This window comes from Rhinopithecus roxellana, chromosome 13 (assembly GCF_007565055.1).
Source record: "Rhinopithecus roxellana isolate Shanxi Qingling chromosome 13, ASM756505v1, whole genome shotgun sequence".
NCBI lineage: Eukaryota > Metazoa > Chordata > Mammalia > Primates > Cercopithecidae > Rhinopithecus > Rhinopithecus roxellana.
In genome coordinates, this window is record NC_044561.1 from 48,798,944 (window position 1) to 48,826,035 (window position 27,092).

The following is a 27,092-nucleotide window of genomic DNA, read 5'->3' on the forward strand; positions in this document are numbered from 1 at the left end:
AATAAGGTGAAACCCTGTCTCTACTAAAAATACAAAAATTAGCTGGGCGTGGTGGTGGGTGCCTGTAATCCTAGCTACATGGGAGGCTGAGGCAGGATAACTGCTTCAGCCCAGGAGGTGGAGTTTGCAGTGAGCCAAGATGCCAAGATCGCACCATTACACTCCAGCCTGGGCTTCAGAGTGAGACTCTGTCTCAAAAAAAAAAAAAAAAAAAGAAAGAAAAAATCCAGGTTGATTTGATGATAATACTTTTATATGGTTTACCCTCTGCTTTGGACTGTTCTTTACAGTCACTCTACTTTGAGAAACAACCTTTTGGTCTCCCCCTCATTCTCTTGGCTATAACTATTACTATGTGCAAATACCACCCAATTTATCTTCAGCCTGACTTCAACTTCTGCTCACAGTCACCTTGGAATAAACACACTGAAGATTTAAAAACCTTCTACTCCAAACTTACTCTTCTTCCTATGTTAATGATGTTATCACCTACTCACCTGCTTAACTAGAAACCTGAGACTTTTTACTTCTAAGCATAAAATGATTCTCCAATGTGTCTCCCTTCTCTATGCCTTGGTTTAGGTGCTTTTATCTCGCATATGGATTACTTAATAGCTAACATTTCCTTTCCTGGTGTGTAGGGCTCCATCTTAATAGAGCTTGAAGTTACCAATCCCCTTGGAGGATCTGCTTAGAGTACTTCAACTTTATGTAAGCCAATTACATGACAATATTTTATGTCTTATAAATAGAGAGAATGAAGCAAAAGGAGATAGAAAAAGGTCAACGAGTTTTTCCCTCCCAAAACCCCCAATGATTAAGAATTTTCCATGTGTAATCATGTGTACACTAACTACCCATAGTTTTCTCGCACAATGCATTTTTTTCCTTAGCAATTTTCTGAACAGAAGTTTGTTTTAGTGATCTTACCTAAATCTACCCCAAGTTTCTCAGGGAGGACTCTGGGGATGTTCTCTAGTAATCCTCCACCAGTAATATGGGCAAAGGCTTTGACATGTCCTGAACGTAGGACAGGTAACAGTGAATGGCTGTAGATTCTGGTTGGCGTGAGAAGTAAGTCCCCTGTATGTTGAAAAGAGAAGATAAAAACTTAGCCTATGAATAGAAAACCAAAACATAAAAATCAACTCTGGAGAATGACACCAGTTCTACAATAATGACCACGTAGCAAACCAAGGTAATTCACTCCCTTTTAGCTCTAAGTAATGAGAGACTAAAACCACTAAATGCTTCCTCAGACATGTCCAAGCAGGACAGTTTAAACATGAGGGAGTTTACCTAAAGTCTGGTCACCACAACCATCAGGTGCTGGAGAGGAGTACTGGAGGGAAGATTTTGTCACAATCTTCCTCACAAGGCTAAATCCATTGCTATGAAGACCAGATGAAGCTATTCCAACAACAACATCACCCTCGGTGATTCTTTCCAGGTGAGGGAGTTTCTGATCTCGCTCCATGGCACCAACGGCAAACCCAGCTAGGTCATACTCTCCAGGGGGATACATGTCAGGCATTTCTGCTGTTTCACCTCCTGGTGGGATAAGACAAGAGCAAACCAATCAGAGTATTTATAAATCTGTCTAGGAAACAGTGGCACAGGCTACTCTTAACATGAACAATTAACACATGGCTATGTACTGCAAACATTTAAGAAAATGTACTCTACCAGCTGTCTAACAGAACTTTCCACCAAGCAAGATTTCAGGAGAAATAGCACTCGTTTCCACAAAGGGTGAGATTAGGTAACACCTCTGCAAGCATGTATGCAGCATCCAAACACTACTGCTTTCACAGAATGAATGCTCAGTTGAATATAACATCATTTCTATAGCTGTTTAGTTTCAAAATTGTTTCATATATATTTGATCTTTAATCAGTCCATTTTTCAGCTGATGGTACAGCCTTAAAGAAGTGACTTAACCAGGACTGCCCAACTCCAAATACCCTAGCTTAAAAAGTATAGCATTTTACTTACAATTATATCACGTCAAGATGTAAGGTATAGGCAGACTCCAAATTAGAAACTGTGTTCTAAATGGTGGTTGAAAGGCAATTTTTGTTTGTTTCAAACTTTATTCCCAGGCTTCTTTAGCTTAATTAGCTACGAAGAATAAATTGTGGGCTGGGCATGGTGGCTCACACCTGTAATCCCAGCACTTTGGAAGGCTGAGGCAGGTGGATCAGGTCAGGAGTTCGAGACTATCCTGGCCAACATGGCCAAACCCTGTCTCTACTAAAAACACAAAAATTAGCCAGGTGTGGTGGCTTATGCCTGTAATCCCAGCTACTTGGAGGATGAAGCAGGAGACCTGCTTGAACCCGGGAGGTGGAGGTTGCAGTGAGCCGAGACTGTGCCACTGCACTCCAGCCTGGGCCACAGAGCGAGACTCCATCTCAAAAAGAAAAAAATATATATATAAGCAAAAACTGAAAAGAGCTGCAGTGTCCAAGGGGAATGGGGCTTAAAATCTTAGAGATCTAGATTTTATCAGATCCATAAACTATTTTAGAAAGCAGTCATAATGTAAAATAGCAGCTCCTAGTTACTTCACACATTTTTTCTTCTTCAGAAGTTGACTCAATTCAGTTTGCCTCATTCTTAGAAGCCTCATCAAAACTCTTCACAAGATCTGGAACTTCATCATCATCATCCCCTCCAGTAGCAAGCAGTGCTTTTCCATCCACAGACTGTTTGGGCACAGCTTCAGTCGGTCTCCTTAAACTAGTCAGACTGTCTGCACCAAGCTGGTTTAAGATGCTGGTAGCATTTCTGTCAGCTGCTTTGTCTCAGCATCGCCTGTAATGGTGAAAGTGTTTACTGCCCCAGAGAAATGCTACCAGCATTTGAGGGTTGTTAAAGTGGATCACTGGTCCTTCATTTGTAAACATACTCACCTCTTCAATACCAGAGATATTGTTTACCCTTAACTTCTTAAGGAGAACTGAAGTTTTTGTCATCTGCTGTAGCTGAGCCACCTTCTTTTTGTTCCTTTTCCATCAATATGTAATTGTGGCTGCAGTTTGGTTGTTTCTTTCATCTTGTCAGAGTGGAAAAGGGTCATGTGGAGGACTAGGGTGGTGCTCAAGGGGTCTTGGGTAGACCAGCTGAGATTAGGTGCACACATGTGGGGATGCAAGATGGCACAATTTCTGGTTTAAATGGTCATATAAAAGAGGCAGTTTATTTGGGAGGCTGTGATGGGCAGATAGCTTGAGCCCAGCAATTCAAGGACCAGCCTGGGCAATATGGCAAAACCCCATCTCTACAAAAAGTACAAAAATTAGCTGGGTGTGGTGACACATGCCTGTAGTTCCCAACTACTTGGGAGGCTGAGGCAGGAGGATCCCTTGAACCCAGGAGGTCAAGGCTGCAGTGAGCTGTGATTGAACCACTGCACTCCAACCTGGGTGACAGAGAGAGACCCTTTTTTTTTTTAATAAAAAAAAGTGGTTGTTTTGTTCCTTGATCAACCTATAGATTCATTTTGCTGAAATATTTCATGTATAGTTAAAGATACTTCTATAAAACTTGGGCATATATTATTTATGTCCCTCTATGGGAAAATTTGGCTTTAGTTAAGACCCGGAATGCCAGGAACCCATCTGCCTCTACCGTAGGGCCAATAGGGAGGAAATAACTCCTAGACCTGTTTGTTGAGGAGGCTACTGAGACTGACGCAGATGTTAAAAGGTGGCCAAAAATTGGGAAGAAAGATAAGGCCTGCCTGACAGTTTAGGAGTACAGGTCTAGTGGACAAACCCTTGAGGAGGGCTTTGAAGGTAGCAGGCTCTAAATTTAATTCAAGTAGTTTTACCTATATTTCATTTGCTGCATCTTGTGATATACAGTCTCCCTTGCCAGTTATATTGGCACCAATCACATTTTTACATAGGGCTAAAATACAATAAGAAAGATATGTTATTGATTAAAATGGCTGGTCATACCAAGAAGAGCACATCCAGCTTTTCCACAAGCTTTAGCAATTCCAGCAACAACGGCTTCAGTTACACTGAGGTCAAGTTTTCCACAGGAAAAGTAATCAAGGAAGAAGAGGGGCTCTGCTCCTTGTGCCAGAATATCATTAACACACATTGCTACCAAATCTTGACCAATGGTATCATGTTTGTTGCACAGCTGGGCAATCTATATAAGAACAATATAAACATCCACATTAGGGAATAAGTTCAAAGTTGTATCTTATCCATTTGGCTAGCTGCTCTTAACACCTAAAAACAAAAGAACACAAAATTCTGACAAGCTGCTTGGTCTAAAAGTATCCCCTTTATCCTCTAAAGTACCTTTCCATCCAAATATAATCTAAATAATAATTTGTTATTAGAAATGTGCAGATATTTTAGCCATTTTACACGGTTATTTGGTACGGTCCTTTTTAGCTCGTATTATGTCAAGAGAAGAAAAATATATATTTGACATACAGTAAATTTCCTCTTATCTTTCATAAAAGGCCTTTATTCACAAAGGTGTCTGATTACCTTTAGTTTAGTTCCAACGCCATCTGTTCCAGAGGCCAGAAGGGGATCTTTGAAACCAGCTGCTTTTAAATCAAAAAGACCAGCAAAACCTCCAAGATCAACTTTACAGCCTGTTGGAGAGGAAATTAATTACTTGCTACATTTTAATAGATTAAACATGTAATTATTTAAATGTCTACTAGTTTAAAAAAATCAGTATATTTAGCAGCCTGAGACATACTTCTGGAAGAAATAGATGACTGGAACAGCTGTTCTCAGAAATGACATAATCAAATCAACTGGGAGAATGTAATCATTTAACAGATTAACATGTAACATGTTAATATAACATATAATATGTTAATATGTTTATATAACATATAAACATACCACTTCTTCATAAGAATGGTTGAAACAAGAGATGCCCTTCCTATGAGAGACTGCACTATGTGCTCAAAGAATTGATTAAGAAAGTAATTAAATAGTAAAGGACCAGCCAGACGTGGTGGCTCACGCTTGTAATCCCAGCACTTTGGGAGGCTGAGGTGGGCGGCTCGCCTGAGGTCAGGAGTTCAAGACCAGCTTGGCCAACATGGTGAAATCATGTCTCTACAAAAATACAAAAATTAGCCAGGCATGATGGTGGGTGCCTATAATCCCAGCTACTCGGGAGGCTGAGGTGGGAGAATCGCTTGAAACCAGGAGGCAGAAGATGCAGTGAACCAAGATGGTGCCATTGCACTCCAGCCTGGGAGACAGAGCAAGACTCCATCTCAAAAAAAAAAAAAAAGAGTAAAGGAGCATACATATCTTTTTGAGTTTAACATCACAGATGATAAACACTTTCCTTAATATTAAAGACAAGAAAGCAGAAGACTGGGTTTGGCTTAAGCGGGGCAAAACTTACAGTAACCAAATATTACTTTGGAAAAATTCCTGTTAAATATAAAACCCAAATCCATTCACAATATATATCAACGTTAATGAATTAGCAAAGTATAGGATCACTGACCTGATCTGGAAGTGGCTTTTGCTAAAGGCTGAATTTTCTTGACCAGCATATTTCCAGCTTCAATGTCTACTCCAGATTCCTTATAAGTCAAACCCCTAAAGAATCAAAAACAAGTCATCACCTAAACACCAGGGAAAATTATTTTAATCTTAAAATATTATTTAAAGCAGAAGGTATCCCCAGTGATTTTCTTTTTTTTTTTTTTTTTTTTTGAGACGGAGTCTCGCTCTGTCGCCCAGGCTAGAGTGCAGTGGCCGGCTCTCAGCTCACTGCAAGCTCCACCTCCCGGGTTCACGCCATTCTCCTGGCTCAGCCTCCCGAGTAGCTGGGACTACAGGCGCCCACCTCGTCGCCCGGCTAGTTTTTTGTATTTTTAGTAGAGATGGGGTTTCACCGTGTTCGCCAGGATGGTCTCGATCTCCTGACCTCATGATCCGCCCGTCTCGGCCTCCCAAAGTGCTGGGATTACAGGCTTGAGCCACCGCGCCCGGCCTCCCCAGTGATTTTCACATCCCCTAAAGTGCTTAAAATTTTTTAATGTCAGTGCTTGGGCCCCATCTATACAGATTCTGATTTAACTGGTCTAGGGCAGGCTCTGGGAATTGAAATGAGTTTGAACAATCTCCCCAGCTGATTTGATTACATCATCCCTGAGAACCGCTATTCTAACTCAATCACCTATTTCTTCCAGAAGTACTTCTTACAGGCTGCTAAATATACTGATTTAAACTATTTTTTTATTAAGGTAAAATATACACAACATGAAGTTCAGCATCTTAACCATTTTTAAGTTCAATGGTATTGAATACAATGATAATGTTATGCACCCAGCCCCATCATCCATTTCCATAACCCTTTATCTTGTAAAACTGAACCTCTGTCCCAATTAAATGACTCCCCATTCCCCACTACCCCCAGACCCTGGCAACCATCTATTTAAAAGTAGACATACTGATATTTTGCTACAACTTTTCTCAGTTTACTTTTGGTATGAACAAGAGAGGAATGCCTAATCAAGTCAAAAAAATGAAAATCAGGTTTGTAAAAACTGTACACAAGTACCCCTAAATAAACTGAGTTCTTAATTGCAATAATATATAACTGTATCTGTTTCCTAATAGCTGAGGACTGTAAGAAACACTATGACAAAAGCAAAACCAGGCAAAGATATTCAGTGCATCATTTCCTTCTGTATAGGACCTACAAGTCGGAGCAGCACATTTAGAGATCAAATCTGTGAATGGCACTGCAGATTTTGTAGTCTTGACTTGCAAAAATGAGAACTCTGGCCTGCTGGTATGCAGTGATACATGAAGAAATAGGTGTTTTATTAAAAACAAGCTGCCTTGCTTTTATAGAAGTGTCTTTTTAAAAAGCATACAAAATAAAATAAAAAAAAATAATAAAAAACCAAGGTGCCAGAATACAGTTGAGGGCATTGGCAGTTAACTCAAATAAAGACAGCAGCCCAGGGTCACTCTCAGATAGGAAACAAAGACTGATTTTAAAAAACTTTTTCTCTGGTAGCAACTAACACTGTGGCATCTCAATTTTTTCATCTTTATAACTTAAATAATTCAGACTAGAATTGAGATTGCAGTCCCTTCAAACAGGTCATTTCAATGGAATCTAGTCATTTTTAAATGAAAAATAAATTTTTAGCATGGCATTTTAATGTTCTCAATTCTTGGAAAATCTGTTTAAACTTAAAATATCTGCCTCTTGGTAACAGTATAGCTTGAATTAAGTTGGTAAAAAATTTTGTCTTAAAATTTATTCATTATCCATAAATGAACTTCATGAACAATAGTAAATGTGATATATTTTCAAGAAATCAGGCCAGGTGCGGTGGCTCACGCCTGTTAATCCCAGTACTTTGGGAGGCTGAGGCAGGCAGATCACCCGAGTTGAGGAGTTTGAGACCAGCCCGGCCAACAAGGTGAAACCCCATCTCTACCAAAAACACAAAAATTACCTGGGCACGGTGGCAGGCACCTGTAATCCCAGCTACTTGGGAGGCTGAGGCAGGGCAATCACTTGAACCCGGGGGGTGGAGGTGGTGGTGAGCCGAGATCACGCCACTGCACTCAGCCTGGGTAACAAGTGCAAAACTCTGTCTCAAAAAAAAAAAAAAAAAAAAGAAAGAAAGAAAGAAAGAAATCAAAACATACATTTCCAACTAAGACTTTATTGATTTTACAAGTCAACAGTTTTTACATACCAACAATGCATCAGTAAGAGGTCAAAAAATACATTTTAGTAACAGATACAAACACAGTGATAAAATGAGACTGTCAAAATTTATAGTATAATCAAATCAAATTACGAAGTTAGATGACCAATATTCTCATCTTGAGTTCTTTGATAAAACCATGAACTATGTTTCAAATACAATACTATGTGATAAAGCAAGGAATAAACATCAGTATCAGGCCAAGTGCAGTGGCTCATGCCTATAATCCCAGCATTTTGGGAGGCCAAAGCAGAAGGATCACTTGAGCCCAGGAGTTTGAGACTAACCTTGGCAGCATGGTGAAACCCCATCTCTACAAAAAATACAAAAAAATCAGCCAGGTGTGGTGGCCTGCGCCTGCAGTCCCAGCTACTTGGGAGGCTAAGACATGAGAACTTGGGCGACAGAGGGAGACCCTGTCTCAAAAAATTTAAAAAAATTAAAAAAATACAAAATAAGTAAAAATCAGTACCATTGTGATTTTGCTAAACTTTCCAAACTTAAGCTATCATGAAGTTTTTCCCATTTAATTTGAATATTACTGTAACCAGTTTTGATTCAAACAAAATACAAACCAAGATTGTATCAGTCCCATAGAGAGAAAAGAATACTGAATGACTTATTATACAGTCAATGAAGTGTTCTACATAGCCATTTAGGCCAGTTTCTGAAATGGCACTACAGCTAACTTGCTTAGAGTTTTACCTGGGCTGCTGGAGGAAAGCTATGGCACGAAAGCCGATGTCTTTCCTATAAATTGCTCCCTCAAACTTTATAGCCGCTAGTCCTTTCTTCGCTTCCTCGAGAGCTGAATTGAGATTTTCCCGGATGGCTGTGACTGCAAGAACTCTACCCCCATGAGTTACTACTTTGCCATTTTTAAGGGCAGTGCCTGCATGGAACACCTCCAGTCCTAGAGCTTGAGCCTCAGAAAACCCTAGAAAAGAGCATATTTGACATATGATTTGAAATAGCAACAGTATTTCACACTGTGAAGTGATTTATAATTTCCACAAGTTTTTTCTCTTTTCTAAAACTTGGCTAGGTACGGTGGCTCAGGCCTCTAATCCCAGCACTTTGGGAGGCTGAGGGAAAGATTGCTTGAGTCCATGAGTTCGAGACCAGCCTGGGCAACAGAGCAAGACCTCGTCTCTACATACATACATACATAAATAATAGCCAAGTGTGGTGGCACACACCGGCTGAGGTGGACCACTTGAATTTGGGAGTTTGAGGCTGCAGTGAGGTGTGATCGCACCACTGCTCCAAACCCAGCAATAGAGTGAGACCCTGTCTCAAAATAAATAAATACATAAAAATTAAAAATTAAAGATCTTTATCTCACTTAAAAGAATCTTCCCTATCAGACAGGTCTTCTTTTATTTTTTGAGACTGAGTCTCGTTCTGTTGAGTGCAGTGGCGCGATCTCACTGCAAACCTCTGCCTCCTGGGTTCAAGCAATTCTTCCTCAGCCTCATGAGTAGCTGGGACTACAGGCATGCACCACCGTGCCCAGGTACTTTTTGTATTTTTAGTAGAGACGGGGTTTCAAAATGTTGGCCAGGATGGTCTCAATCTTTTGACCTTCTGATCTGCCCGCCTTGGCCTCCCAAAGTGCTGGGATTATAGGCGTGAGCCACTGCGCCCGGCCCTGACAGGTCTCAATGTAATATAATAGTAAATAGATCTTTCTCCTAAGAACTGTCTGCTATTTTAGGATGACAACCTAAATTCTTGTGTTATCGTCAATCTCATTATAAAAGCAATTGTTTAATGAGGAAAGAAAGAAGAATCCTGCATCTGATCACATTAATCTTTTCCTTAAGAGTAAGAGAACTTCCTTTTCTTTTTGAGAGAGACGCTCTGTCACCCAGGCTGGAGTGTGCAGTGGTGCGATCTCAGCTCACTGCAACCTCTACCTTCTGAGTTCAAGCCATCCTGTCACCTCAGCCTCCTGAGTAGCTAGGATTACATGCATGCACCACTACACTTGGCTAATTGTTTTCGTATTTTTAGTAGAGACAGGGTTTCACCATGTTGGCCACGCTGGTCTCGAACTCCTGACCTCAAGTGATCCGCCCGCTTCAGCCTCCTGAAGTGCTAGGATTATAGGTGTGAGCCACAGTGCCTGGCCTGTAAAGGAACTTGTTTTCATCACAGTTATTCAATTAAAGCTGTTTCTTTTTTCTTTTTCGATTTTTTTTTTAACCAGACCATGAGACTTAAGTTTCTTTCTTTTCAATATAACCAATATGATCAGTAAAATGCAAAACATAAGTAATCTTTTCAGTAATATAACACTTGTACCATTTTAAGACAAACTCGGCTTAAGTTTTGGGGTCAGCCCCAAATTCCTACTGCTTCATTGTATTTTGAATTATTTTAAGCTCTCAGATACAGCTTTATACTTAAAACATTATTAGACTATGTATTCTAAATTCTAAAGGGGCCAAAGGGGACAGTTTATATAAAGATAACACTTTTTCTTAATTTTTAGAAAAACATTCTTTTATCTCCCGGTGGTTTTCTTTTTCCATCTCTATTTCTCTTCTCAGCGTCCTATTTGGTAGTTTGTTAATATACATCTTCTGTGTGTGTTTTTACAACACAAAGCCATTTAGTGATTCTGAATGCCTACTCTGCCTGCCAGTATCAGTAAAACTCAATATTGCTCTGGTAGAACTATTACACACTTGTTATTTCAATCTTAGGGAAATTTCACCAATGCAAGGGATCTTGGTTCTGGCCCATTTCTTTCTTTGTCCATATTCAAAAGCAATCAGTTCCTAACTGCCTAGCTGCCATGCATGGGATTCATAAGGCAATGGACTTGGTGTCTGGGCAAGACAGTTTATGAGGTTGTTGAATTAAATACACTATTGGAGGCTGGGCATGGTGGCTTACGCCTGTAATCCCAACACTTTGGGAGGACGAGGTGAGCGGATCACTTGAGGTCAGGAGTTCAAGACCAGCTGGGCCAACATGGTGAAACCCCATCTCTACTAAAAATACAGAAATTAGCTGGGCCTGGTGGTGCACACCTGTAATCCAGTTACTTGGGAGGCTGAGCCAGAAGAATCACTTGAACCCAAGGGGAGGTTACAGTGAGCCGAGAGCGTACCACTGCACTCCAGCCTGGGCGACAGAGCTAGAGTCCATCTCAAAAAAAAAAAAAAAAAAAAGGAAACTCCCAAATACACTACTGGAGCACTGAGAGTGGCCAAACTATAGCCTGCTAGGGGTCACAGAGATCTGCCTTTGGACAGGAAGGAGGGAGGGAAGTCTGCTGTGGCGCTGGCACTTGTCACGTTGTACTCCAGCCTCTTGCTCCCTGACACTCACCTGTTATCTCTACACCCTTGGTGTAGTCTCCAGGATAACCTTTACTTGCCATGACAACAGTTAGGGCGGTGTGGTTTTCTAGCCAAACAGGCAGAGATGTGCAGAGCAGTCCATCTAAGGTGGACTGAATCACTTCATAAAGATCACTTTTAAGAAGTGGGAGGATCACCTGGAAAAACATAATCCACATGGCAGGTGAGATCAATTTTAGTTTTCCTTAAACATTTTATTCACTGGGGTACTAGCAGAACTTGCACGGACTTCCCAAAGGTAATTACTTCCAGGCTGACAAATTCCAAGATTAAAATAACACATATCTTCTACTAAGTAATACTTTGATATTTTTACCCACTTGGCACTCTGGATCACCAAAACGGCAATTAAACTCTAGAACTTTTGGGCCATCCTTGGTCAGCATTATTCCAGCATAGAGAATACCTTCATTAAAAAAAAAAAAAAAAAGAGAGAGAAAAAGAAAATCTGTAATGAAGACACTGTATTACAAATATAAAATCTACTACATAAACTTCTAATAATCAAAGTTTTGGAAAAATCATTAACATTAAAAAAATGGTCCATTAAAAACTGGTGAAAAAAAGAGAATGGAAAATAAGTTTTATCAAAAGTGGAAAGTTACTCTATAGGTGGCTTCCATAGTAACGTGAGTGGGCCTACCTGTATATGGAGTACCCTCTTGCTGCATGCCATCCACTGTCCTCTGAAGAACAGTATCTTTAATTTTTAGTAATAGATCATTAGAAACCTGGAGAACATGCAGAAACACTTAAATGTAACAGGTAACTTAAAGTGTCTAAGAGGTATTACATGGGACAACAGAAGGGGATGATGAGGATAACTCATTTTTTTACTACCTGAAACAGGCTGAGCACTTTGAACTTGAAAAATTTAAACTTTCTCAACCTTCACAATGACATCAAGTAGGTATTTTAGCTTTATGATTTTCAAGAACACACACCTTTAAAAGAACTAGCCAAAAATAATTTCCCAAAACATAACAGAAATGAAAGAAGTTCTCTCCTACCCTAAGGCTTCTTTGTATCTTTCCCAGTATACGCTGCATATTTTATAAGCCTATATAGGTAAGAATCTGGACTTATGAATATAATTGTAAAAATTAGACCCAGAGATAGTTCCTAGAATCCACTATGACCAAATGGTAGTTTTAATAAGAGTGTTGGGATTATAGGTGTGAACCACCATGCCCGGCTGACCTACACTTATGAAGTCTTTAAAAAAAATGAAGTTTATTTTTAATCTTTCTTTTTTTTTGAGGTGGAGTTTTGCTCTTGTTGTCCAGGTTGGAGTGCAATGGCGCAATCTTGGCTCACCACAACCTCTGCCTCCCGAGTTCAAGTGATTCTCCTGCCTTAGCCTCCCGAGTAGCTGGGACTATAGGCATTTGCCACCGTGCCAGGCTAATTTCTGTATTTTCAGTAGAGATGGGGTTTCTCTGTGTTGGTCAGGCTGGTCTCAAACTCCCGACCTCAGGTGATCCACCCGCCTCGGCCCCCCAAAGTGCTGGGATTACAGGTGTGAGCCACCATGCCCAGCCTATTTTTAATCTTTTAAGCAAGAAAAATATGTAAAGGGGCACTATATTAGCACAAACAATTATGACTATCATCAATGAAAAGAATGGATGAGTTTCTGGATGGCTAACCTACTGGTAATATATGCCAACAACACAAATTCCTAATAAAAACTGTGTAGAAGGTCAGGCGTGGTGGCTCACACCTGTAATCGCAGCACTTTGGGAGGCTGAGGCAGGCAGATCACAAGGTCAAGAGATTGAGACCATACACTGGCCAATATGGTGCAACCCCACCTTTACTAAAAATACAAAAATTAGCCTGGCGTGGTGGTGCGTGCCTGTAGTCCCAGCTACTCGGGAGGCTGAGGCAGGAGAATTGCTTGAATCTGGGAGGTGGAGGGTGTAGAGAGCCAAGATCTTTCCATTGCACTCCAGCCTGGTGACAGAGCAAGACTCCGTCTCAAAAAACAAAAACAAAAACTGTGCAGAAATTGTTTGGAAATGTGTTCTCTGTTACGAAGTAGAAAGATCAGAACAAATTCTGATCTGACTTGGTTCTCGATTCACATCACTCACACACAGATACACACAGACAACACTTTTGTGCTGAACTACGGATATCCAAAGATGAATCCAAGACCACAACAGGCTCCCATGTGTTAAAAATTGGGTGTAGAGAGGAGGGAATAGGAGGATCTATTCAATCCATACTATAGATTGGTTTATTTTGGTTCTTCAAAAAAGGCTTTTAGGAAAAGTTAGTTTTAGAGACCAGAAAAGATACTCTTCATTTAATTGCTGATTAGTAACAATTTATAGCAACAAACAAACAAACAGAAAACAAAACAAAATATAAAGTATCATCTAAGAGTTCTCTGAGAAAACCAAACTACTACAAGACTTTAGCAGAGTCTTCAGGAAGTACCTGAGGGGCCGGACAATAGGCTCCCATTCCCCCTGTGTTAGGGCCGCCATCTCCCTCCAGTAATCGCTTATGGTCCTGTGCCGGGGGCATGGGGGCCACAGTCTTGCCATCAGTGAAGCACAGACACTATAAAGAAAACAAAATAGTCCATTTATGTTAACTGTGAAAAAGTAAAAAAAGAAATTCAGTAAGGCAAACTATATGTCCCTTACTTCTTTGAGGAAAAGTTTTTTTTTTTTTTTTTTTTTTTTTCAGAAAAATGAACTGAAACATCAATAACATTAAATTACATACATCAAGAATCACAATGTACTCAACTTCTGAAGGATTTGTAATTTTTTAGGTAAGTTAGAAAAAAACCAAGCTACTCGCAAAGTAAAAGATTTCAACCTTTTCCCCACTTCAAGTTTCCAGGCATTAAAACTTGGTTTGAGGTGACTTTATTTTTTTTGCAATAAACTGTATGTGAAAGAAAAAGCATGAATGTTTGAATTAATTCAGAACCTCAATAATGTGTGATATAAGTCCAAATGCCCCCACTAACACACTAGGGATGACTAACAGAGGATCAATTCTTTTTTCATTTGCACCCCCCAACAATAAAGGTATACAAATTCCTTTGTAACTGCTGGGTTTACGTTTCTAGATGAAGCAATCAGAGTATATCAAGTCTTTTCTGCGTACATAGGTCAGATGACAGCTTCTTATACACTACAGAAGCCAAAAAGATGGATATACATACAGACACCTCTTCTCCATCAAGAAGTTCTTCAATGACAATTGTTTCTCCAGCTGCCCCAAAGGCTTTCTCCTGATTGTAAGTTTTTTTTTTTTTTTTTTAAAAAAAAAAAAAGAGGTTTGGTAAGTTTTCAATATTTACTTAGTTGACTTTTAGCATTATCCAGCATTTGTATTATGAACCAGTGAGTACTGCAATTTTTCTTTCCCTTTCAGAAAGACTCAAAGGGAACATATAAATGTTTCCTATTTTTAATGTGGCAATAGTGCAGCAAACATTGGTACAGATGGAATAAACATATCTCTAATATTCTCCTGAAGATTTGGTGATCCAGTTTCAAATAATGTATGGGAAAAACAGATGTTTTCATTATCACCACTTAATCCTCACTTCCGATTATAATTATACATGTTTGGCTGTAATAACTATACTAAAGAATGCCTGTGAAAGTAGATTTCTACAAGGACAGAAAACCCACAACAACAAAGATCGATCACGAAAGACAAAGCATATTCATTCATTAATTTACTTCTCCTAGACCCGGGACACATGGGACAAATACTTTTGTCCTCATGGATGGCTTGATAATTTATTTATATGTTCTAGAGTCTGAGGATTTTCTTTTTTTTTTTTTTTTTTTTTTTTTTTTTTGAGACGGAGTCTTGCTCTGCCGCCCAGGCTGGATTGCAGTGGCCGGCTCTCAGCTCACTGCAAGCTCCGCCTCCCGGGTTCAAGCCATTCTCCTGTCTCAGCCTCCCGAGTAGCTGGGACTACAGGCGCCCGCCTCGTCGCCCGGCTAGTTTTTTGTATTTTTTAGTAGAGACGGGGTTTCACCATATTAGCCAGGATGGTCTCGATCTCCTGACCTCGTGATCCGCCCGTCTCGGCCTCCCAAAGTGCTGGGATTACAGGCTTGAGCCACCGCGCCCGGCCAAGTCTGAGGATTTTCTTTCAGTGGCAGACAACAAAGGATGTTACAATTTACTTCAAAATAATACAATCATGGTTTAGTTTACCGTGTAAATCTGTAATAACTATTTTATAGAGATGGATTATAACATATGGAATTATAAAAAATAACTTACCCATGTGTTTGCAAAATAGATTTTCCTTATTGTGAGGAACATTTTTTAAACTTAAAAGGGTATTTATTCAGTATGAATAGAAAGGTAAATTTTTTCAGAAGACTCAGCCTACCTGCATGATCTCTTGTATAGCTTTGCAGGCCTCTTCTTTGCTCTTTGCAACAATCACCCCTTTTCCAGCCGCAAGACCACTGGCCTTCACAACCAAAGCAGGGAAGTCTGCACTGTAAAGACAGAGTAATCTTCAACATCCAACAAACTATTACAACTCAAGATTTTAAAATGCTGTGGGATTTTGTAACGATATGCTATAGTAATGACTGAAAAGCAGAATGAAAAAAATTACTTATCATTCCAACACATTTTGATGTACTTCCCACCAGGATGTTTTTCCCCTACATATTCCTTTATTGTTGCAATCATACAGTACCTATAACTTTGCTTTTTTCATTTATCATGAGATTATATAGGCAATATCTTTGAAGAATAGATGTATAGAGTACATATGGTATAATCTCTAAGATACAAAGTAGCAAACAGTACTCTCATTCAAGTAGAAAATGCAGCTATATAACAACAATAAGCATACACAGACCATTTCTGGGAGTACACATACTAAATTAAGTGGGCCTGGGGGTCTGGAAGGAGACTTACCCAAAGTAAGTAACAAAACTTACTTGCTCAAGATATCTGGCTACTAGGAAATGATAATATTCAGTGTTTAAGAAACTCTGTAGAATATGAATGAAAAAAAATGAAACTGATACAACTGAAAGGAAAACATACCAGGTAGCAGAAATGTCAACAAAAAAAGGGCAAAGGCATGTGTCTACTAACACTCATTAATTGCTCAATGCTTTCCACGTAGTAGAGAACAAAGGATGCCTAATTTTGAAATATAAAATTGCAATAGTGGTGGCAGATGACCAAGTGATGATTACTCACTCTGGTTAATTATTTATGATAAAAAAAAAAATCAATGTTCTTTATGTTTTAAGATGCCACTGTGTTTGTCAATCTGGCTGTGAGACCTAGTGTTATGGCTCACGCCTGTAATCCCAGCACTTTGGGAGGCAGAGGGACGTGGATCTCTTGAGCTCGAGAGTTTGAGACCAGCCTGGGCAACATGGTAAAACTCAGCCTTCCACAAAAAATACAAAAACTAGCTGGGAGTGGTAGTGTGTACCCATTGTCCCAGCTACTTGTGAGACTGAGGTGGGAGGACTGCTTGAGTCCAGGAGGCAGAGGTCGCAGTGAGCCAAGATCACACCACTGCACTCCAGCCTGGGTGACAGAAACAGACCCCGTCTCAGACTGGGGGGGTAGTGGGGGCAGGGACCCAAAAACCAAAAACATGGCTGTGAAAAGAGAGCAAAACTGCAGAACCAAGTGTATTTTACCCCCGAGGAGCTACTCAGATTTTATTAAAAATGTCACCTTCCTGCAAGGCCACAAGATTGTATAAACTCTATATGCATAGAATCCTGTTTTATTTTGGTTCTGGAAAAAGACAACCCACATAATATTTATTGAAAAAACTTTTTCCATAATTATTTTACCATAATCTTGTGACAGCCTAAGGACCTAGCATTACATTTTCAACACAGAAGTAACCTGTATATTTATTTAATTTTTTTGAGACAGGGTCTCACTCTGTCACCCAGGCTGCAGTGGAGTGGCGCAATCTTGGCTCAGTACAGCCTCCGCCTCCTGGGTTGAAGTGATCCTCCCACTTTGGCCTTTAGAGTAGCTGGGACTACAGGTGCACACCACCATGCCTGGCTATTTTTTTTTCTATATTTTTTGTAGAGACAGGGTTTCACCATGTTACCCAGGTTGGTCTCTAACTCCTGAGCTCAAGTGATTCACCTGCCTCGGCCTCCCAAAGTGCTGGGATTACAGGTGAGCTACTGCACCTGGCCATTGACCTGTGTATTTAAATATCACAACTAAACAACTGTCCTTCACAGGCAACCATTTACTTACCTCATAATGAAGCTGCAGGCCTCTTCAGGTTTGGTGAAAGCCTTCCATTGAGCAGTTGGGATTCTATGTCTGTCCATAAACTCTTTGGCAAACCTTTTGCTGGACTCTAACTGAGCCGCTTCCGCTGTTGGGCCAAAGCATCGCACTCCTGCAGACGTCAGGTTCCCAACAATCCCTATGGATGAAAACAGTAGCCTTAGGTGAACCAAGGTCTCCCCAGGAACTTTTCAGCCTGAAGATGAATTAGTATCAGACTATATCTACATCTAGACAAGGCAGATGACTGGTGGCAGAGGATAACTAACTTTTTCATGTTGCCTACTGGATAGACGTAAAATGCTACTAACATGTTATTCAAATCTATCAAAAGTTGTTATATTTGCATATGTGGATTATTAAACACACACCAGAATACAGCAGAATAAAGACATATAAAATGTTTTCCATGGCTGCAAATTTGATCTCTAACTCATCACATAATTGATGCTTGGGAAAAAAAATCTAGACTCCATAAATTTCGAGAGTGAAAGTTCTTTTTCCAATATAATATTACAAATTCTCATCTGTAAACTAAATTGAATTAGATGATCCCTAAGCTCCTGTTTGCACTGAATATACTGTAACAATAAACAGAAACAAACTTTACCAGCAGCCAGAGGTGCTTCTGGTCCAACAACCACGAATTCAATTTTCTCCTCTTTGCAGAATTGAGCAAGGGCAGTGTGGTCACTGATTGAGATGGCTGTAAACAGAAAAAACACTGCATTTACAAAAACATTCCCCTTAAGTAAACTAAGAGTCTCACTAAAAACAAAGTTCTGTAATTTTGTATGCTTGTTATCTGTTGGTTTTCTTATAATGGCAGAGATGACAGTTTCAACATTTGAAATTCAGACGAGAGTGCATTAGGCTAACCAACAAAGCTCAGTTCTCAGTTCTCATTGTAGACAGATGAAAACACCAATAGGCCGGGCGCGGTGGCTCAAGCCTGTAATCCCAGCACTTTGGGAGGCCGAGACGGGCGGATCACGAGGTCAGGAGATCGAGACCATCCTGGCTAACATGGTGAAACCCCGTCTCTACTAAAAATACAAAAAACTAGCCGGGCGACCTGGCGGGCGCCTGTAGTCCCAGCTACTCGGGAGGCTGAGGCAGGAGAATGGCGTGAACCCGGGAGGCGGAGCTTGCAGTGAGCTGAGATCCGGCCACTGCACTCCAGCCTGGGCGACAGAGCGAGACTCCGTCTCAAAAAAAAAAAAAAAAAAAAAAAAAAGAAAACACCAATAAACTTCCCAAAAGAGCCATAAAGTACCATCTCCATGATATTGTTCATGTCACTAATATTGATCATGTATTAAACAAAAAACATACCATAAGATATATTCAGAAATTGGTCTTCTAATGTCAATCATTCAATTGTACTGAAAATCCACTATGTGCTAGGTACTGTCCTCAGCACTGGTATTAAGATGTCAACACGGCTGGGTGCAGTGGCTCACGCCTGTAATCCTAGCACTTTGGGAGGCCGAGGTGGGTGGCTCACCTGAGGTCAAGAGTTTGAGACCAGCCTGAACAACATGATGAAACCCCATCTCTACTAAAAACACAAAAAGTAGCTGGGAGTGGTGGCATGTGCCTGTAATCCCAACTACTCAGGAGGCTGAGACAGGAGAATCACTTGAACCAGGGAGGCGGAGGCTGCAGTGAGCCGAGATTGCGCCATTGCACTCCAGCCTGGGTAACAAGAGTGAAACTCCGTCTCAAAAAAAAAAAAAAAAAAAAAAAAGATGTCAACACAAGGTCCCTATACTTAACATGTTTACAATCCACTGTAGGTATGCTGGGTAATAAATATACAAACAAAAGAATAGCAAATATGAACAAATTAAGCAAATCTGATATGGAGAGAATTGAGAGGCTATTTTGGGTTGAGACAGGAGGGATCTCTTTGGGGCAGAGCTGTTTAAGCTAAGAACTCAACGACGCTTTTAAGAGGAACCTCTGTTTTCCAACCTACAAGTCAGGTAAATTTTCTTCTATGGACTTCTAAGTAACTAGCGATAGAATCAACCACAACTGAACATCATTTGGCTCCATAGGTGCTCTCCTGCTTCACTGTGTCTGGACCACCATTCGTTAAGTCAGCTGAAGTCTGCAAACACTCTGCCATTGGTAGAGTGCAATAAGTGATATTTGTGATGTACAGTTGTCCCTCCTTATCCTTGGAGGACACATTCTAAGACCCCAGTGGATGCCTGAAACCACAGTGCTGAACCCTATATATAGTATGTTTTTTCCTATACATAAATACCTGTGATAAAGTTTAATTTACAAATTAGGCACAGTAAGAGATTAACTATCACTAATACTAAAATAGAACAATTATAACTATATGCCAGCATCAACTTTGGAGCCATTATTAAGTAAAACAGGGTTACCTGAGCACATGCACTGAGGTAACATGATAGTCAATCTGATAACCGACAGGGTGACTAAGTAACAACATGGATATGCTGGACAACAAGATTCACCTATCAGGTTGGACAGCACAAAATTTCATCATGCTATGCTAGACTGGTGTGCAATGTAAAATTTATGAATTATTTCTGAAATTTTCCATTGAATATTTTTGGACTACAGCTGACTGTGGGTAACTGAAACTGTGGAAAGTGAAATTGTGGATAGGCTGGTGACTACTGTATAGGATCCAAGTCCAGAAAAGGTAGGGTCCTCAATCTGTAGCAACTGCCTGAATGTGATTAGGATGGAGTACTATGCCCTTTGGAGTAGTGGTCCTGAACACAACTAGGCTGAGCAGGGTCAACTGTATCAGTATAGAAGAGGGCAACAAGAGGAAGAGGTCTCTTAGTAGTCTTATAAGACTACTTGTAGTAGTCTCACGACAATCTTAAGAGATTTTGATGGGCTGGCCTATATGACCTCAATTGCATATAAACTGTCCCAATTCTCTAATAAACAGATATAATACCTCACCCCTAGAACTAAGATCCCAGAAAAGGAGGTATTTTCTAATTTGTCTTTTTCTTATTCTTTTTGGTCTTATATACATGCCACTATCCTCTCCCAGTTTGTGGCTTGCTAGGTCCATGCTCTTCTTTCCAATAAATACTATGTGCCACATAGGGAACTAAGCACTGTGTACACCATGCAAAACAAGACAGACAAGTTCCTTGCCCTCATGGAGCTTACATTCTAGAGATTATATTCTAGTGGGGGAAAAGAACATAGGAGACAGACAATAGTGAGGTAAAAACAAACACAGACATTCATGATCATGAACAAATGAAATGGGGATGGATACTTGCTTTTAGTAAGAAACTGTAGGAGAGATATAATTAAGGAGGCTAACATTTTAGTGGAACTCTGAATAATGAGACAGTCATGGTAAAGGGTGGGAACAAATATAAAGTCCAAGGCAGCAAGCTTCTGCTTGGGAACCTGGTAGGACAGCATTGATAGGGTACAGTGAAAAGAGAAAAAGGGATATAAAAGATTAGGCTGGAAGAGCAGGCAGAAGACAGACTGCGCAAAGGGCTTTGTAAGGCATGGAAAGGAGTTTGAGTTTTATTCTAAGTATTATTAGAGTACTGAGGAGTTTCTGAAGCCACTGACAAGCTTAATGTAGGATATGAACGGACCAGTTTTTCATTTTTGTCAATTAAGAGATAAGGGTGGAGGCCGGGCACAGTGGCTCATGCCTGTAATCCCAGCACTTTGGGAGGCCAAGGCCGGCAGATCACCTGAGGTCAGGAGTTGGAGACCAGCCTGACCAACATAGTGAAACCCGGTCTCTACCAAAAATACAAAAAATCAGTCAGGTGTGGCGGCACACGCCAGCTACTTGGGAGACTGAGGCAGAAGAATCGCTTGAACTCAGGAGCCAGAGGTTGCAGTGAGCTGAGATCATGCTACTACACTCCAGTATGGGTGACAAAGAGAGACTCTGTCTCAAAAAAAAAAAAAAAAAAAAGAGAGACAGAGAGAGAGATAAGGGTTGAGATCTATTAGAGTTACAACTGTTAAAAACTTTGTTTTTTAAGACAGGGTCTCATCTTACTCTGTTGCCCTGGCTGTAGTGTAGTGGCAAGATCACAGCTCACTACAGCCTTGACCTCCTGGGTGCAAGCAATCCTCCCACCTCAGCCTCCAAAGTAGCTGGCACTACAGATGGGCACCACCATGCCTGGCTAATTTTTGTATTTTTTTTGTAGAGATCGGGTCTCACTACGTTGCCCAGGCTGGTCTCAAAAAATCCTTCTACCTTGGCTTCCCAAAGCGCTGGGATTATAGGTGTGAGCCACTGCACGTGGCCAGAAAGTTGTATTTAATAGCAATACTAAACTTTTCATTTACAAAAATACACATCAAGCTTGTAATCCCAGCACTTTGGGAGGCCGAGACGGGCGGATCACGAGGTCAGGAGATCGAGACCATCCTGGCTAACACGGTGAAACCCCGTCTCTACTAAAAAATACAAAAAATAACTAGCCGGGCGAGGTGGCAGGTGCCTGTAATCCCAGCTACTCGGGAGGCTGAGGCAGGAGAATGGTGTAAACCCGGGAGGCGGAGCTTGCAATGAGCTGAGATCCGGTCACTGCACTCCAGCCCGGGTGACAGAGCAAGACTTCGTCTCAAAAAAAAAAAAAAACAAAAAAAAAAACACACACATCAAAAATGCCTTTAATCTGTATTAGGCACCTATTACTTTTCCAATGGATGTGTTTTACCAGGTTTAAAACAGTTTAAGATAAGGAAATGCCATATTCTGAATAAGTTACCTTAAGTTTATAATATATGACAAGCATTCAAATTACCAAATAAATTTTAAGGTCAAGGAAAGCACTCAACCCTGTATAGCAATCTATATTTTATTTTATTTTTTGAGACAGAGTCTGGCTCTGTCGCCCAGGCTGGAGTACAGTGGCGTGATCTTGGCTTACTGCAAGCTCCGCCCCCGGGTTCAGGCCATTCTCCTGCCTCAGCCTCCCGAGTAGCTGGGACTACAGGCACCACCACCACGCCCGGCTAATTTTTTGTACTTTTAGTAAAGATGGGGTTTCACCGTATTAGCCAGGATGGTCTGGATCTCCTGACCTCATGATCCACCCGTCTCGGCCTCCCAAAGTGCTGGGATTACAGGCATGAGCCACTGTGCCCAGCCTATCTTTATTATCATAAAGCACAGATATGGTTGACAGTATACCATTAATAACAAATCATAACAATTACTCCCCACTTTAAAACATGATTACCGGTATTTGAAATCTTTTCAGAGCAGGCAGTGCCTGCATTTCCTGGGGCAACCAACACTTGTTTGACATGATGAGACTGTGCAAGTTTCCAGGCCAGCGTATGTTCCCTTCCTCCACTGCCAATTATAAGTACTCGGGCTGCCATTGCTCTGTCTGTAAAGCAGAAATTCCAAAGGAAAATGAAACCTGCAGAAAGAAAACCACAGTTGGTATCTTAGGATGCACATTTTAGAAACCCAGGGATGGGCATGGGGGCTCATGCCTGTAACCCCAGCACTTTGGGAGGCTGAGGCGGGTGGATCATTGAGGTCAGGAGTTTGAGTTTGAGACCAGCCTTGGCCAACATGGCAAAGCCTCATCTCTACTAAAATATAAAAATTAGCCAGGCATGGTGGCGGGTGCCTGTAATCCCAGCTACTTAGGAGGCTGAGGCAGAATTGCTTGAACCTAGTAGGCAGAAATTGCAGTGAACCAGGATCACGCCACTACACTCCAGCCTGGGCAACAGAGCAAGACTCCATCTCGAAGAAAAAAAAAAAAAAAAAAATCCAGATTTGTAAATATAATTTAAGTAATCATTTGTACTCATACAAATTACATTTGCATCCAATGATTCAGTTTTGAAAAACTGGGATTGATAATTTGAGAAATATGACTATGGTCACAAGGGTAAGGGAGGTATTTCAAAAAGAAGGCAGGCTGGCCTAGAGAGCTAGGTTAAGGAGTCAAATGATGACTCTCAGCTCCTTATGTAATAATCTCCCTTCTCTGGGCTTCACTTCAAAAAGATTTAATAATCATCATGCCTTAGTTATGAAATGAATCTTCATGTTTTAGACTCAAAATGTATTACAAAATATCAATTTTTAAACCTTGAAATCTTATCAATAATCAGATTATCATAAATTGAAGGATATACTGAAAATGGGTAAGCAACTTTACACAAAAAGGGCCACATGGTTCTGTCAAAACTACCCGACTCGGCCACCTTAGCAGGAAAGCAACCAAAGATAATACATAAATGAATCAATGTGCCGATGTCCAGAAAAACTTAATTGACCCATAAACAGGCAGTGGGTCAGAGGTCACTGTTGCCTATCAGTACTTTAAGTAGTAGGAAACCATCAAAGGTTTGTAACAAATAAGCATGACTCGCTTTCAATACAACTTTATGTATGGATACTATAATTTGAATTTCATAAAATTTTCACATGTCACAAAAACCTCATTTATTTCCTGTTCTTTTTCTCAATCATTCATATCTGGTGAGCTGTACAAAAGCAGGCAGCAGCAGGATTTGGTATGTGGGCCATAGTTTGCTGATTCCTAATTCAAATAGTGCAATATGCTAGAAAATTGATAGAGAAGGCAAAAATCAACTTATAACTCATTTCGCTTTAGTTCTGGCACCTGAGACTTAGAAGGATGGATACAACAGCATGTAACCTAGGAGATTAACTGAAATGATATTTATAAATAAGTACAATCTAGCACTCAGCAGTAGTAAATGTTAACTTGTTACATTTACTTACCACAAGGCAAACTGGTAACAGAAAAAGAAAGTTGAAAACTTCTTTTGATGATGTTGGGATTACATATTTTAAGCAAAATGTAAGCTGACAATATATAAAACTAACATTTTTTTGAGCACTTACCTTGGGCGGGGTACTATTTAAAATGCTTGTCATGAAAGAATCCTATGAGGGATATACTATGACTATCACCAATTTGCAGATAAGACAAGGAGGCCCAGATAGGTGTATAACTTGCTGGAGGTCACACAGGTAAGAGGGGGTGGAGCCTAACAAACAATTTTGCTTCAGATTCTCTCAAGTGAAACGAGGATCATTAAAAATTTGAGAAAGGAAAAAGAAACCCTGTTAAATTACAGTCTCGGAAGGAAAAGCTATTTTAGTGTAATGGGAAAACACATTTTACTTCCCATGCGTATCTGAAATAAAGTTTTTTTTTTTTTTTAAGACAGAGTCTCGCTCTGTCGACCAGGCTGGAGGGCAGTGGCGTGATCTCGGCTCACTGCAACCTCAGTCTCCCGAGTTCAAGCGATTCTCTTGCCTCACAGCCTCCCAAGTAGCTGGGATTGCAGGCGTGCGCCGCCACGCCTGGCCAATTTTTGTATTTTTAGTAGCGACGGGGTTTCACTATGTTGGCCAGGCTGGTCTCCAACTCCTGACTTCCAGTGGTCAACCCACCTTGGCCTCTCAAAGTGCTGGGATTATATCACATCCGGCCAGAAACAAACAGGTGTTTAAATCTAGAGCAAATGTTACATCTTTGGTTTGAATATACCAGTAGAGTGGGAAAATTCTCCTGTTAAATGAAAATAGCGTTACGACCCAGTAGTGAGGACGCCTGGGCTCCAGAGTCACACACAGCGCCTTGGCCTGGGTAGAGACCCTGCCCCACACTAGCAGGGGACTCTGGGGGACTTCACTAACCTTGGGCCTCATTCATCAGAATGGGTAACATAAGGAGAATAAGACAGGCAAATAAAGCCATATCGGAGGATACGGAGAATAAAGCAGAAACCAATTACAAAATTAATCAAGTAATCTGTCAGAGACAACGGGTGCATAAAGAGAAAATCTGACAAAGTACACCAATTTAGGGTTATGTTCTAAAAATGCATAAAGACACAAAAAGGCCTTGACATCTTAGAAAACAGGAAGAGCAAAAGAGCAAACAGAAACTTCACCTAACAGTAACAAGTGAAAAGCACATGGCCAACCCCCACCCACCGCATTTACAAACAACACGAAAACTTCCACAAATCAGTTTCTACGGTTTCACTCAGTTTCCGATCTTAAATCCCCAAACCAAAGCCTAAGCGCGCTCTGTGTAAAAGCTGAGGGGGCTTTACGCACCGACACCAGATTGCCACCTGGCTCCCGCTCACCCGCTCGCCGGAAGTGGGCCCACTGGGACCGGCGCGGGACCAGCGCGGCACCGCCCCTCACCGCCCCGCCCCGCGGCTGCTTCCTTGCCCCATTGGTCCGCGCGGTCCTGGGTCTCCGCGGCGAGAATCTAGTCTGATTCCCTCCCGCCCTGGGCGCGGCCTGACCGTTCCCCAGCCAAGACACCCAAGCCCTAGCACGTTTATAATGTGACAGTGGTATGGGGTGCCACGCAGTGTTTCCAGGAGCTCCGAGGGGGAGCGCCAAAATGCTAAACCCATTCTTAGCCAATTGTGCGCCGCTCACGAGTCAGAGCTGACCAGCTACGGCGGAAAAATCTCGTGACATGCCTGACTCCTGATGAGAGTAAAATAAACCAGGCTTTGAATGCCGGTCACTTAGGACATCCGGCCTAAAATGAGGCTGGTTATACGACGCACTGGGGGAGACACAAGGCTACAGCGAGTTCTTTCTTCGCAGCCCAGCGGGGGCGGGGGCTGAAAAATTTTCTCCCGAATGCATATCCCTATCGAAACTGAACTTGGCGCCACCTGCGAGCGCTTGGAAGCCCTATGTTAAACACTTGGTTGCCCTTCTTGCTCTTCTTCCTCCTGGCCTTTAATCTCAGGCGCTTAGCAAGCCTCTTAAGGTTTCCAAACACTGCTGGGTACTGACAACTTGGGTGGACACAGTCGCCTCAAGAGAGACGGCTCCTGTAATGGCGCCTGCGTCAGACACTAACATGGCGGACATAGTCGTGCGCGGCGCAAACGTCAGCACCTCTACCCCAGCCGCTCAGAAACAGCCGAGGAGAGCAGGGCCGTGCTCACTGATTGGCCCCTCGGTGGAGCGGGCCGGACCGGGCGTTCCCTTTGGAGCCAATCAGAAAGGCGAGAGACCGAATTGGCCGCTGCGCCTCCTCCCGAGGCATGCTGGGAGCCTGGAGGACTAGCGAGGAGGAGTTGAGAGAACGGAGCGGACGCCATGGCGACCAACATCGAGCAGATTTTTAGGTCTTTCGTGGTCAGCAAATTCCGGGAAATTCAACAGGAGCTTTCCAGGTAAACGCCTCCCAGATTCTTTTGCTCCCAGCGGACCGTTAGGGCCTCACCTAGCCTTCTTTGGCATCTTTCTTCGGAGACGCCGTCGTTCCTCGGCTCAGGCCCCGCTAGGGCCCCGCCTGGGCCTGGGATCTATTTTCCGGGCCCCCCCCAACCGCCCCCCCAGCCGCTCCTTTCCTTTCCCCTCGAGGAACTTCGCCTTTTCCGAGGTAACCCCAGACTCTCTATTTTAGAACCGAGTTAAGATGCTCACCCTTCTCCCCTGTTTGGTTCCCCCCTGCCGTTTAGCTACTCGTAGGCCCGGTTGTCCGCCAGGGACGGGCCTAGTTCCTTCCTCAGCTCCTCCTCCGCCGCCGCGTATCCCCTCCCCCTCTCCGCCTCCGCGGATTTTGCCGGCCGGTGCCTGTGACCGGAAAGGGTCTCTAACGGCCGTTTCTTGGGTAATCTTAAATCCTCTTTATTATTGCGAGCTTCAGAGC

General features: G+C 41.7%; 2 protein-coding genes across 8 annotated transcripts in view; one reads left to right on the top strand and one right to left on the bottom strand.

Annotated features, from left to right (window-relative positions):
- Positions 1-26,904, bottom strand: part of GART (phosphoribosylglycinamide formyltransferase, phosphoribosylglycinamide synthetase, phosphoribosylaminoimidazole synthetase) — a 40,058-nt gene extending 13,154 nt beyond the window's left edge. The window contains exons 1-16 of one of the 2 annotated variants that reach the window (XM_030914035.1): positions 26,867-26,904; positions 22,641-22,826; positions 18,014-18,109; positions 17,368-17,542; positions 15,494-15,605; positions 14,300-14,368; positions 13,558-13,683; positions 11,756-11,843; positions 11,433-11,518; positions 11,081-11,249; positions 8,444-8,675; positions 5,506-5,600; positions 4,515-4,624; positions 3,966-4,164; positions 1,300-1,551; positions 931-1,083 (exon numbers count right to left, since the gene is read on the bottom strand). In XM_030914035.1, the coding sequence (XP_030769895.1) occupies positions 931-1,083; positions 1,300-1,551; positions 3,966-4,164; positions 4,515-4,624; positions 5,506-5,600; positions 8,444-8,675; positions 11,081-11,249; positions 11,433-11,518; positions 11,756-11,843; positions 13,558-13,683; positions 14,300-14,368; positions 15,494-15,605; positions 17,368-17,542; positions 18,014-18,109; positions 22,641-22,785 (2,107 nt within the window). In that variant the 5' untranslated portion in view covers positions 22,786-22,826; positions 26,867-26,904. Of the gene's footprint in view, positions 1-930; positions 1,084-1,299; positions 1,552-3,965; positions 4,165-4,514; positions 4,625-5,505; positions 5,601-8,443; positions 8,676-11,080; positions 11,250-11,432; positions 11,519-11,755; positions 11,844-13,557; positions 13,684-14,299; positions 14,369-15,493; positions 15,606-17,367; positions 17,543-18,013; positions 18,110-22,640; positions 22,827-25,522; positions 25,616-26,866 lie in introns of those variants that run through there. The other variant, XM_010358840.2, reaches the window with a different exon arrangement.
- SON (SON DNA binding protein) overlaps positions 26,062-27,092 on the top strand; it is a 34,037-nt gene continuing 33,006 nt past the window's right edge. For 5 of the 6 annotated variants that reach the window (XR_747483.2, XR_747482.2, XM_010358842.2 and 2 more), the window contains exon 1: positions 26,062-26,613. Coding sequence is in view for 4 of the 6 variants with exons in the window: in XM_010358842.2 (XP_010357144.2) it covers positions 26,537-26,613 (77 nt within the window). In the remaining 2 variants the exon portion in view is untranslated. The remainder of the gene's footprint in view (positions 26,614-27,092) is intronic. The other variant, XM_010358843.2, reaches the window with a different exon arrangement.